The following is a 12,834-nucleotide window of genomic DNA, read 5'->3' as shown; positions in this document are numbered from 1 at the left end:
TCACTTTTCCTGGCAGTTACATGTGTCTGACTGGATGTATTTTGTCTAACTGGTTGCATATTTGTGAGTCTTCATAAACCAAACCTCTCCTTCCCATCCTCCCTTTCTCCCCCCAGCCGCTTAAAAACAAAGCTTTATTGTCAAAATAATTCATGACTGCTGCATTTTTACTGAGTCTGAAGAACCAAGCTATACAGGCTTGTTTCCAGTTTGTATGTGCTGCAGGCAGCAGTCTTTGTTCTGCTTTTGTAATGCTTTTGAAAGATTACAGGCATGACAGCAATATCTAGCATTTTTCATAATTTCCAGTGTGACTTTCCTAAGAAGTAGAAAATATGATTTAAGGAGGTTGTTATGCATAGCACTTCTTTTTTTTTTTTTTTTTCCCAATACTGTCCGATTAATGTGCTTCAAACCTGGAGTGGGCTTGGAAAGCATTCCTGAGGTTATATGACTTGATTCAATTGAGGCTTCACTACGGCAGGACTGTGTCCGGGTTGAAGAGCCACTCAAACACATTGAAGAAAAAGCAAGAATGGGAACTACCCTGGAAAAAAGGTCTGGATGCCAGTTTTGCCAGCTGACCCAAGGGGAGCAAAGGGGCCTTCAGTTGTCTAAGGCTGTGTCTTCTGCAGTGGAATATGAAAGCAACATAAGGAAAACATACTTAAATTCCAACTTTGAGAGGCTGTTAATCTTCTGCTATAGCAGAAGTCAAGTGTCACAAAGAGAGGAAGCATTGAACTTGACTTCAGGTTGTGCCTGGCACCAGTCTCCTCCTTGAGACTTAGGAAATTCCTGTGGGTTGTATATACTTTCAAATGTAATCTTAACAAGCATTGTTTTTATGCTTTTATTACCACTAAGAATAGGAGTAAAACAGTGTAAGCAACAGGACAAACGGTATTCAGTGTTGGAGTTAGTCCTACGTTAGATGCGTATGCGATGTTTGTGATTCCTGAATTGTTTCAACTTTCAAAATATAGGCAAATTTTTTAATGAAGTTAGCTCACAGTTAATAGTTGTCTTTAATTAAAGCATTAATTTCATATTAAAAGAGATTTTTGAAGGGATATGATAAAACAGTACTAACATTAGGCAAATTGCTGTTTGTTATCTGAGAAGGAAAATGCAAAGTGTCAGGGATCTGTTAATGTTTGTAACTGATCTGATGATCTTGTTATCCATTCCACTGATTTTTGGAAGATACTTTCAAATGAGTTGGCCCTGTTACTTTGGCCTTCAAGAGATGGGAAAGGAAGGAAAACAGACATGGGAGAAACAAATACAGCTGAGTCCCTGGGAAGAGAAGAATCCTGTTTTATACTAGGCATCCTACTGAGCTGTATTTCACCTTGTTCTGCTGTATAGTTTGCTGTGGAGACAATTCTTCTGTAAAATCTTGAACTGGTTAATACAACTTCTGCCAGTGAAACTTACTGTTGTAAGAGATCTGTATTCATGCAGTGCCGGAAAGTCTCTGCTTTGATTCTCTTCTGCTGAAGGTTGTGTATCATCATTTGAAGGTTGTGTATCATCATCATTACAGAGTTTGCCTAATCCATTTTTATGCAAGGTAACAGCTTTGAAAATCTGATTTTCTTCTTCAAGGTATGGAATATATGAACGATGTAGAGAGTTGGTGGAAGCAGGTTATGATGTACGGCAACCAGACAAAGAAAACGTAACGCTTCTCCACTGGGCTGCAATCAACAACAGGATAGATCTGGTGAAGTATGTATTATGCTTAAAGTGATATATAAACTAATTGTATCCTTGAAAATATTGTTGTTTTAAATGTGTTTGTCCTAATTATCTTAAAAAGTCAATTTTAGTTCTTGAAATCTGAGGGAGGGGATAGTAGACAGAAGATCTGATCTGCGTGTTTTACAGACACCATTTTGATGACACAGTTAACAAAAATAAAACCTGTTAAATGTCTAGTATTTGAGCTTAAGCTTTTCTCAGATGAGATGAACCTGTGGAATAGCTGTTCAGCTGCATGTGTAATTCCTTTATACCATGGTGGACTTGCTGAAGTGCCAACGTTTTTTTTTTAGGGAGTAAAATTACATGCAAGATATTAGCATGTATTTTAAATAAGGGAGATTAATATGATGGAAGGGGCTTCCATCTTCATTCAGCATTTCAAGAAGTTCTGAATTTAATAACATTTCTGCATTTTACTAGGATTTACTAATTCTTAGTACTTGCTGTTTTATAAGTCAGAACTGTATACAGGACATGTTTGTTTTCTCTACCAGTAGCAAGATGATGAATTAAGTACATACAGTTATATCTAAATACACAAAATATTACTGAATCAGCAAGATTCTAGGATATTTGGTATAAACTGCACATCTTCAATCAGTCCACTTTTCAAAATATTTCTTATGAATGAATGTAAATACACACAAAACCAAATGCAAAACATCTTCATTTTAAGCGGGGTCTCCCCATGTATTTCCATCACCAGTGTCTTCATCAGAACAGATCTTGAGTTTCTTGAAGTTGCCTGCAGATCTCAGGTTCATATTTCTCTTCTTGTTTTTAAAGGACTTTGTTCTGATGTAGTTCTTTTAAAAGAAGGTTAAAGGTAGATAAACAGAGGAAGATTTAGCTCTGCTAAGAAGGACCTTAGGGTCCCAGTTCACAGCAAACTGACCGTGAGCCAACAATGCACCCTTGCTGCAAAAAAGGCTAATGTTATCCAGTACAAGAAACATATGGGTATACCTGGGGTGAGTTCAGTGCAGGGTCACAAAGATGATTAAGGGACTGGAGCATCTGATGTCTGAGGAGAGGCTCCAAGAGCTGGGGCTGTTCAGTCTGGCGAAGAGAAGTCTCAGGGGAAAGGATTTTAATAATGTCTACAAATACCAGATGGAAAAGGAATAAAGAAGACAGAGCCAGAGTTCTCCCTTGTCTGACAGGACAAGAGGAAGTGGGCACAAATTAAAACGTGAAATTCCATCTGAACATCATATTTCATTTATTTATTTACCCATGTGCAAGTGGCTGAGCGCTGGCACAGGCTGCCCAGCAAGTTTGTGCAGTCTCCCTCCTAAGAGATCTTAAAAAGCCTCCTGGGCATGTTCCTGGGCCACCTGCTGTAGATGCTTGAATGAAGGAAACAACAGCTAGTGCAGGAGGTTTTATGCCTTTATTGTGGGTAGGAACTTATCATGGAAACTGTAATTCTGTGTTTGGTATCTTCCTTTCACTAAGTATGGGTAGCCAGCGTGCCTTCTGGCACACAGAAAGACAGCCTCTTGCAAAAGTGATGCAGAACACTGGTTAGCCAAATAACCTTCTTGGTGAGATTGTTTTAGACTCTATTGTTTTCTTCCTTTTCATTCCATTTTCCTCCTGGTTTCTCTTGGGTCTTTCATGGCTAGCAGCTTAGAACTTGGTTTGAAATAACTGCAATGTGTAGAATTTCTCAGATTGCTATTTTTCTTTAATACCAATGCAACTTATAAATGCAGTTGTGTTTTTTTTTTTTTCCTGAGCTCACTTTTTAAATCCAACTTGAATGCATAATTAATTATGTGCAATAAACTATTAATCTTATTTGAGCTGTTGCAATATCTGTAATATAAATGTCTTCTGTCTTATTTGATGTGTCTTTGTAAGGTCTGAAAGCTGAATGGCATTGAGACAACCATAACCATTTAAAAACATCATTGTACTATCAGGCATATGAAGAAAATAGGCCTATATTGTGGATAATGTTTCCCTATTAACTTACATATAGTTTCCATATTAGCTTTGTTATGAATCTACTGCCTGCATTATACTTGATTGCAACCTTATGCTTTAGTTCAGTAGCATTTCATATAATACTCAGTTTTTTATTAAAAAAAAAAAAAAAAAGCTCCAAACGCTTGAGGACCTTTCTTCATCCATAGCGTAAAATCAGACAAATTGTAAATTCCTAATTAGTTCTCTTTTGAATCTTTTTTTTTTTTTTTTTTTTGAGTGGTACTTCAGCGTGTGCTTCTTGTGTTGTATTTTGCAAGATTTTTTCCCTCCGAGCGTGTTGCTAATAATTTCTTGTTTTAGCGATTGTCGGTCATAGAGACAGTTCAAAATCAAAATACTGGGTTTAGATAGATGGAAGTCTGAGCTCTAAGCCTGGAAGTCTGAGCTCTAAGCTAAATCTGTATTTAGTTCTTTGTTATATGACAGGGAGATCTCTCCACCTACAGTTGAGTGCTGACATCTCTCCCCAGGTCTCCACCATTTCTGTCCATTATGTGCAGTGGATGATTCCATTACATATGTGGCCAGTGAGCTTGGTATCACAGAGAAGGAGTCTAAGTATGGTCTCATGATCTTAGTGCTTGTCTTACTGGATATTGACTATATTGTGTTGTCATACTGATGAAGGAGCTTAGCAGCTCGTCTGTGGAAAGAGCAAACTTAGAACTAGACTCCTCTTGTTCTCAGAAGTTTGTCATCCATGCTGTGAAACTTCGGATTCAGCCTAGATACCAGTGAAGATGCTTTGTTATGAAAGCTACAGAACCTGCTCTTATTTCTACAGGATCAGGGATAAATGTCACCCAAGCGTCGGACATAGATAATGTCATTCTGTTTTCATCATGACACTGATCCGTTGCTCTGTCTTTGACTCAATTTTGTGAAAAGGCAAAAATTAGCATTGTACCTCTACAGTTACCTAGTGACTGCATTGCACTGTCCCTGTTTCTCCAGACGAGGATTTCCCTTCTACTTTTTCTAGCAATGGTGACTGCAGGCACTTTAATTTCACAGCCCCTGAATCCAAACAGGGGCAGTTTACAAATGCATGACGAAGACTTAGTGACTGTAATGCGGAGATCAGTGGAAGTATTTTCTTCCTAAGCCGACCTCTTAACAGATCTGCTTGCTTTGAGTGTAAGTAGATTGCTTAAATAGGACTTGCACACCTGTTATCTTCTAGCATGGATGACTAAGTGAGAGTCAAATCATTCAGTTCCTCCTTTCAGTAACATTCTTATGAAGCACAAAATTGTCCTATTTAGATGCTTATCTAGACCAGGAGATCAAGTTCTCAGACTACTTTTGCAGAAAAATCTCCCCATCCATGTGTACTGTAATACAGTGATAAATCTCAAATTAGTCTAGAACACCCTTAAGGAAACATAAAGAGTTATTTCAGTGTACCATCTGGCAGGAGATAGCCGCCTTGTATTTTCCCAGTTGTCAAACTGCAAGTTCGTCGTTCTAAATAAAATGTACTAGCCAGTAAGTAATGCTTCTGCTCGGTAAAATCTGAACATATTCTGCGTTTCTGCAGGGACCAGTGTTTGAATGAAGGCAATCTGTTTAATGTTCACCTCCCCATGAGTGGCTGTCACATCAGTGAGATGGATCCAAGCTTTGGCTGTGAATGTCTGTGTTGTCTTTTTTATCTAGACAAGATTTCCTTGGGAACTCCTTTCTAAAATGGACTGAATCTGCTTCTCGGTATCTTTTGAAATTTGTTCTTTGGTAGCTGAGACTTTGCTTCACAACAATGAAATGCTGTCCCTTTAGCTCATACAGGCTTTGCCTTTTCACTTACACAGGACCAAGACTTTCAGAAAATCTTCCTTGTTGTCTTTGAAAAGTCCAAACGCTTAACTTCAGCAGAGACATACACTGCATTGCTGTTCTTGGGTGTCGAAGAGCAGTAGAGTGGACTGTCCTGTATTGATCAGGGTATTAGGTTTTTTAGCCTGTACATTGTTAGCAAATGCATTCTTCAGGTATTGCTTCTGTAGGTAACTTGTGGTCTCTTTTTGAAGTTTCACTCTATGAACAGATAAGCACTCGAGAAGAAGAAGGTAGTTACTTAGAGCAACGTTTTTCAGATTGTTCTGTTTGTTGTCCTTCTTGCCATCTGTCTTGAAACACTTAGAGGAAATCAAGGTGCCAGAAGCTCAATGCTGAGGATTTGAAGGCCGGTTTGTGTGGGCAGGAAAAGGAGGATCCATGTAATATTTAAAGGTGTTATGAAAGCAAAAAGTCTGCAGGCACAGGTACTCAAAATTTTCAAGCGCTTAGAAATCTGTACCTAGGTAGTATTTTTCAAAGATCTTTTAGCTCTTTGCCATTGGCATTTACAGTAGTGAATGAAGAACCGAATTTCTGTGCCTTGTGGGAAGACCTGGTTTTAAAAACATGAATTTTTGCTTTCACAAAGCAAAAATAATACTGCCAGCTTCATGTACCAAATAAAACAGCAAAGAAAGCAGTTAGCCAAAACAGTACAAATGACTGAATAAGCAATCCACATTTAACTACAACAATTTATATTTTGTTCCCATCTGTTTAAAAATGTTCTTGAGGAAAGGATAATCTCTAGCCCATCATTTAGAAATATTTTAGAAGTACTCAAATATTTTTGTCCTGTATTTAATACTGTACTACAACAGAGAAACGTGTAAAATCTTACTACTTGGCTAAAATTGTAACTTAAGCAGGAGCTCTTGGAACAGTGATTTCAGCGGGGAGTTGCAGTGATGATACATGCTCTGAGATGAATTATATGTAGTTTTGTCATCTTTGCCAAACTTTTCTAAATATGCTAGTTTTCCAGCAGCATTTTCCTTTACCACGAATTCAGAATTCTTTTTAACCTAGCAAGCACCCCTACAAATTTTAGAAGAATCCATTTTATCAGATACTTACATGGTAGCACGGTCTGTATGTAGAACAACTAGGCTGTTTTATGTTGGAACCAACCTCGGAAGCAGCAGTGTGCTTAAAACACAGGAAGGGGTGTTCCTATTCTCCTTAGCCCTATCAAAAAGGCAAAAAATATTGACCTCTAAGAAGGAAGTTTATATGAAAGCAAAAGTTCTCACCTGTAATTGCCTGTTTTGTTGTGTCCTTTCTGTGTAACCAAGATGAGCAATAATTCTCACTATTTTTGTTGTACTAGATACTATATATCAAAAGGTGCTATTGTTGATCAGCTTGGAGGAGATCTAAATTCCACCCCACTTCACTGGGCAACAAGGTGAGGAAAAGTCTTCTATATTTTTTTTCCTAGGTGTTTTTCTTAACTTGGTATCTGCTACTGATTGCTTTATGTGATTGCTGTATTTTATGGAAATACTTGCACAGGAATGAACTCAGTTGTTGATAACTGCACACACCATGAATGTTGTTATGTTTGAGCTTTGAGCTACAAGAGCTTTCTGCATTAGTTCAGTTTTTGTCTGATGCAGAGAAAGACTTCTATGATAGGATAAAGAGTAAAATAAAATTAGAGTCTGTAGTCACCTTGGTTTATTCTTACTTTGTAGATCTTAGTTTTGTCAGTCTTCTGAAGGTCAGCAATGCTTGTGCAGCTGGGGCTTGGGATGATTTTGTATGACATTGACCTTGCAGCTTTCTATTGTGTGTGTGGATATTTTAAGATGCACTTAAAATCAGGTTTATAATGTTGAAAGTCATCTGAGAATGATGACTGGCTGGGAAAATTGAAGACAGCCTTCTGGTGTCTGCTTCTTCAGACAACTGCCTAGAAATGGACAAGAAAGCAGCACTGTCCATATTGACATTTTTAACTGCAGACTGCAAAAGGTTGCTTAGAAAATTATCTTGTAGAACATATAATGTATCAAGATAATTTCTTTACTAAAGATGACAACTTGCTTGTAACACTCCTTTAAAGATCTTAGCTTGTATATTTCTTGTTACAGATTGCATTCTATTTTGTGTATGTTATCAGCACAAATATTTGATTAAATTTTCTGGTGTTCATAGCTGTAATCTGTTGTTCTGTGTTTTCCAGAACTGTTTCTGACAGATTCAAATTTTTTTTTTTTAGCTCATGTCAGAAACACTGTGGTTATAGTTGTACTCCTTATCAACTGGAAGGATGTGCCTATGTTTATTGCACCAAATAGATATCTGAGCTTTAAGTGTAGTATGGAGGAAAAGTAGGACTTACGTTTTCCTTTTTTTTCCTATTTTTATTTTAGTGCTGTTATTAATAGTAGAAAGTTAAACTATGTACACTACAAAATACAGGATTATAAAGCCAATTTGGACATCTCTCAAACTGCAGGTTTCATATATGAATTTGAAGCAGGCACAGTAGAGACTTCCAAATTGAACTTGGGTGTTTAGTTGACTGGTATTTTAATTCACAACTCACCGAAGCCAATTGCGTGTGATGCATGCATTGGCTGCATAGAATTTGCTCGTGTTGAATGAGTGTGCATACTTGGTTGCAGAATCAAATCATGATAATCACCGTTTTCAAAATATGTCAGAGTTCAGAAGCTCCTGTAGTATAATTAAATTCTAAACATATTTGTTTTATTAAAATATTAACATTTTAATAGTTGATATTTTTTTTGCATATAGTTATTCAGTTGTTTGTTTTCTGTGTTCTTTTACATTTAGACAGGGTCACTTATCCATGGTTGTACAGCTGATGAAATATGGTGCAGATCCATCGCTAATTGATGGAGAAGGATGTAGCTGTATTCATTTGGCAGCCCAGTTTGGACATACTTCAATTGTTGCTTACCTGATAGCAAAGGGACAGGTAAACTTTAAATAATATATTTAAATAGATTCTACTCAGAATAAGAAAAGAGTTGAAAATTAAATCATTCAGGAAGTGCAAAATATTTGCCTGACTAAACCTCACTAACTCAATGTATTTTACTGTAGACTACTGTATTTTAATTGATGCATATGCCATCTGTTAACTTAATTTCCTGGAACAGAGGTTGGAGAACTTTGGCTTTAATTCATATCTTGGTATAATATATGCCAATTCTAGCAGATAGTCTTTTACCATTCTTTATTTCTACTGAAGTTAATCTTTAAATATTAACAGTGATGAAGATAGCAAATATGTTGGAAATATAAAATATTTTGGAAATAGAAACATTGAATCAAGCATGGGTAAAGAATCCACTGACAGAGTTGTCATAGGTCATTTCTCTTTTTTGTGGATACCTCAGTCTGTAACTTTTACTTATTGCTGTTGTAAAATAGAAATTGGAGAGGAATGCTCTTTTATCAGGAACAAGTTTTGTATTTTGTTCACAAACTATGTAAAATGAAAACGCCATGCACTTATATCAGAAAAATCTTGCAGATGTTCTATATGTGCCAACTCATGTGAAGCACAGCATCAACAAGGTATAAATAGCCTTTAAAATGTTCTATCATGATTATGAAACCTCCCTGTGAACATTTAGTTTGCCCTGATTTTTATATACAGACTTGGCCTATTTATTTATCTGAGCATATAATGCTTCAGTCCAAGAGAAGCTGCATGTGTGTGCATCTGTACATACATAGACATAAATAAATCTTAAAGCAAATTCTTTTAAAATTCCAACCTATTATCTTGGTAACAGATCTTTATCAATTTCTTTTAATGCGGATTCTTATCTAGTTGTGCTACATCTAACTACAGAAACTACTTAGTTTCTGTAGAAGCTGTAGGAGATAAATGATTCTACTTTTTATTATCCTTCAGTAAGTGCATGCGAGGTCATTAATTCTGCTTTTTGGTCCCAGTGATCTTTACCTCCTTAGTAATACTATGATTTAGGTTTGGAAACTAACTGCTTTTTCCTACAATGGGCTTACTTCGCTACTACTTGCAAGCATTTTTTTTTTTTTTTTTTTTTTTTTTTTTTTTTTTTTTGTCTTTTGCCTTTATGGAGATCATGTTCTCTTATATCCAGAGATTAGGCCTTTGTTCTCAACCCAGTTGAGAACTGGGTACTAGATGGCAAATAAGTAAGTTTCACAGAATCTCAGAAGGGCTGAGGCTGGCAGGGCCCTCTGGGGCCCACCAGGCCCAAGCCCTGCCCAAGCAGGGCCACCCAGAGCAGGCTGCCCAGGGCCATGTCCAGGCGGCTTTTGAAGGTCTCCAAGGAGGAGACTCCACAGCCTCTCTGGGCAGCCTGTGTTAGAGCTCAGTCACTCACATATAAAGAAGTTCTTCCTGATGTTCAGAGGGAAACTCTTGGGTTGCATGGAATCATAGATTATCCCGTGCTGGAAGGGATCCACAAGGCCAGGGAAGTTACTAAACCAGGCATTTACTGCCTAGGTCTAGCCTACAGCACATTAGTTGCAGGATTGTAAGGCCAGTCATGTTTCTTCTTTATGACTGTCAAAACAGACTCTGTTTGATGGACTAGATTATTCGGAACAGAGCTTTTGTTGTTCAGGAGAACAAGGTAGCTTCTGTTGTGTGCCTCACCTTGCTTGGTAAATTGCCTGTCAGGCTGCACTCGGTTTGTTCCGCTAGGACCCTGTCAAATCTCTTATTTCGGTGAATAACTAGCAAGTTTTCCCCAAATTAGGAAATGTTCTCATTCTTACATCCACCTTCCTGATAAATTTTCTTTACTGTTTGCTTTTAAATGTGCTGTTTCTTTGAGAGCCCAAGTTTCCTTTTCCCTGGCTGACAGTCCATGTAAGAGGGATCTTTTCCTTGCTCAGAACCCTATTCTCCACAAGCGTATAATGAATCTTTATACAAAGGTCTGTGATCTGTGAAATAACCAGCGATGTTTCTGAAGATGATCAAATTCCTGGTCCCTTTCAGCGCATTTCTAACTGGAAAGCATCCTTTGATGCTTTTTGTGCTTTTGAGAAGGCTGTATTGTAACACAGGGCTGGTCTGAGCGCTACTGTTCCATGCCCTGGTAAGCCTGAATGCTGCTGTGATCTCTGGCTGCTATTCAGAATTCAAACTCGTCAGCTAGATTGCTTCTGAAAAGTGGCTTCAAGCAGTAGAATAGTTGCCACAGCTCCTTTCCATGCAGGAGGCTGTTTCCTCCCCTATACTTTTGCCTCTCCAGAAGCTTTTTTTATTAATGTTGTAGGATTAAAATCTGGCTCATCTTTGTGTGTGAAGTTGTTCTCATTCAGAGCCAGAGTTGTCCTATATAGGAAACAATTTTAATAATTTACCAATTATGATCTGTGTTGTTCTCACACTTGAAATACATACACAAGGCATCAGTCTGCACAATTTTGGATTGTTACATCACTGTACTCAGTGAAATCTGGTTCTTGTATTGCTCACGTTCCTGTTCTAACAGCATAGATGCCTGTCTGTGAGCAGTACCAGGCTGACCTGTCAGCAAGAGTTAAACAAGAAGTTAATGCTGAGATGTCTGTTGGTACACACCAGAACAAAGAACAGTCTCCCGAGGTGTATAGGCTGTTGAAGGTTTACTTTTTTGTCTCAGCCCTCTGGTACAGAAGAACAACATAAGTTTCTTTCAGAAATGTGCCCTTTTATTATGTGGATGTGGTAATGATCTGGCAGAATAACAAAGAATTTTTGACGGGAGCTTTGTTAGACACGTCTCTTCTATCCACAAGTACATCATATTTAGTATGACTATAAAACCATATGCAAGTGAATCTTAGTTTCCTTGTCTCTTGGTACAGTTCCTTTGAAGAGGGATCTGCCTCCATCCATGCTGGAGCTTAGTGGCTTATTATGAGTAATAGGTACAGCCTGCTTAGATAATCTGTGCAAGGAGTAATCTGGAGCTCATCTTTTCTCTTTTTCCCCCTCTTTTTACTGTCACGTAGTATGTGAAGTGTAGTTTTGATTTGTCAGGTGGAATCACTAAAGGAATCGTTTTTTTTCTACCTCCTTCCAAGCAATCAAGCATCTGTTGTTGGCCACAAAGCTTTGCATTTCTGTATGTAATCTAAAGATGAAAGAGTGATTGTTCACGTCTCAGTAATTCATGCATTTTTCAAAACGAGTTGTTCACGCAGTGTGACCTGTGAATCAAAGGCGTGCTTCTCAAGGATGAACGAACTTGAGGTTAGGCTGTGGTTCTCATTTCCTTCCCAGCCTCGGCAACAGGCGGCTGAAGGCAGTGCCAAGAATTGTGCAGCCCTAGGAGGCTCAAAAGGCTACACGTACCTAGAGCCAGCAGGCTTGGATGCTGGTGTCAGTGCGTGTAACTTGTTTCTGAATACACTGTGCAATAAAGTAATGGTTCTCTTTCCTCCTTCATCAATCACTTTATTTCCGATATATTTTTCTTACCTGGGGGTCCCAGGGTGCTGGGTGTTTGGCAGACACTGGAGCAGAGAAGAAGGTTTGGAAGGAATGGAGGGCAGGTAGAAAGCATCATCATCTACATTTTGGATTTCTCTCAAGGGTGTCTCTTGCAAATGATACTGAAACACTTTCAACCTAATTTTCCTAGTAAGGTGTCATGGTTTAACCTGGAGGCTGATGAGCACCACACAGCCGTTCACTGCCTTCCTCTCCCCCCTGCCCCCCACGGGTTGGGGGGAAGAATTGGGAGGGGAAAAAGAAGTAAAAGCTTGTGGGTTGGGATAAAGACAATGTAATAGGACAGAAATGGAAGATAAATAATAATGACGATGATGATAATAGTAATAAGAGAACATACAAAGCAAGTGATGCGTAGTGCAGTCGCTCACAACTTGCTGACCAATGCCCAGCCTGTCCTGGAGTAGCAGTCCCACCCGCCCCAGACAGCCACCCCATATTAATTGTTCAGCACGACCCCTTATGATATGGGACGTGCCTTTGGCCAGTTTGGGCCAGCTGTCCTGGCTGTGACCCCTCCCAGCTCCTGGTGCACCCCCAGCCCACTTGCTGGCAGGGCAGCATGAGAAGCTGAAAAGTCCTTGGCTCTGTGAAAGCTCTGCTCTGCAACAGCTACAACATCGGTGTGTTATCAGCATAATTCTCATCCTAAATCCAAAACACAGCACCATACCAGCTACTAGAAGGAAAATGAACTATCCCAGCCAAAACCAAGACATGAGGGCTGAGGGGAGTAGCATAGTACA

The 12,834-nt window shown here is 38.6% G+C and overlaps 1 protein-coding gene across 1 annotated transcript in view; it reads left to right on the top strand.

Annotated features, from left to right (window-relative positions):
• The window catches only part of ZDHHC17 (zDHHC palmitoyltransferase 17), a 74,566-nt gene that overhangs the window by 27,555 nt on the left and 34,177 nt on the right, over positions 1-12,834 (top strand). Inside the window, exons 3-5 of the mRNA XM_084287231.1 lie at positions 1,612-1,734; positions 6,935-7,012; positions 8,410-8,554. Of these exons, the coding sequence (XP_084143357.1) occupies positions 1,612-1,734; positions 6,935-7,012; positions 8,410-8,554 (346 nt within the window). The remainder of the gene's footprint in view (positions 1-1,611; positions 1,735-6,934; positions 7,013-8,409; positions 8,555-12,834) is intronic.

Source organism: Netta rufina (assembly GCF_964035555.1).
Source record: "Netta rufina genome assembly, chromosome: 1".
Lineage (NCBI taxonomy): Eukaryota > Metazoa > Chordata > Aves > Anseriformes > Anatidae > Netta > Netta rufina.
Note: the sequence above shows the minus strand (reverse complement) of the source record. Positions and strands in the feature narration are given on the sequence as shown.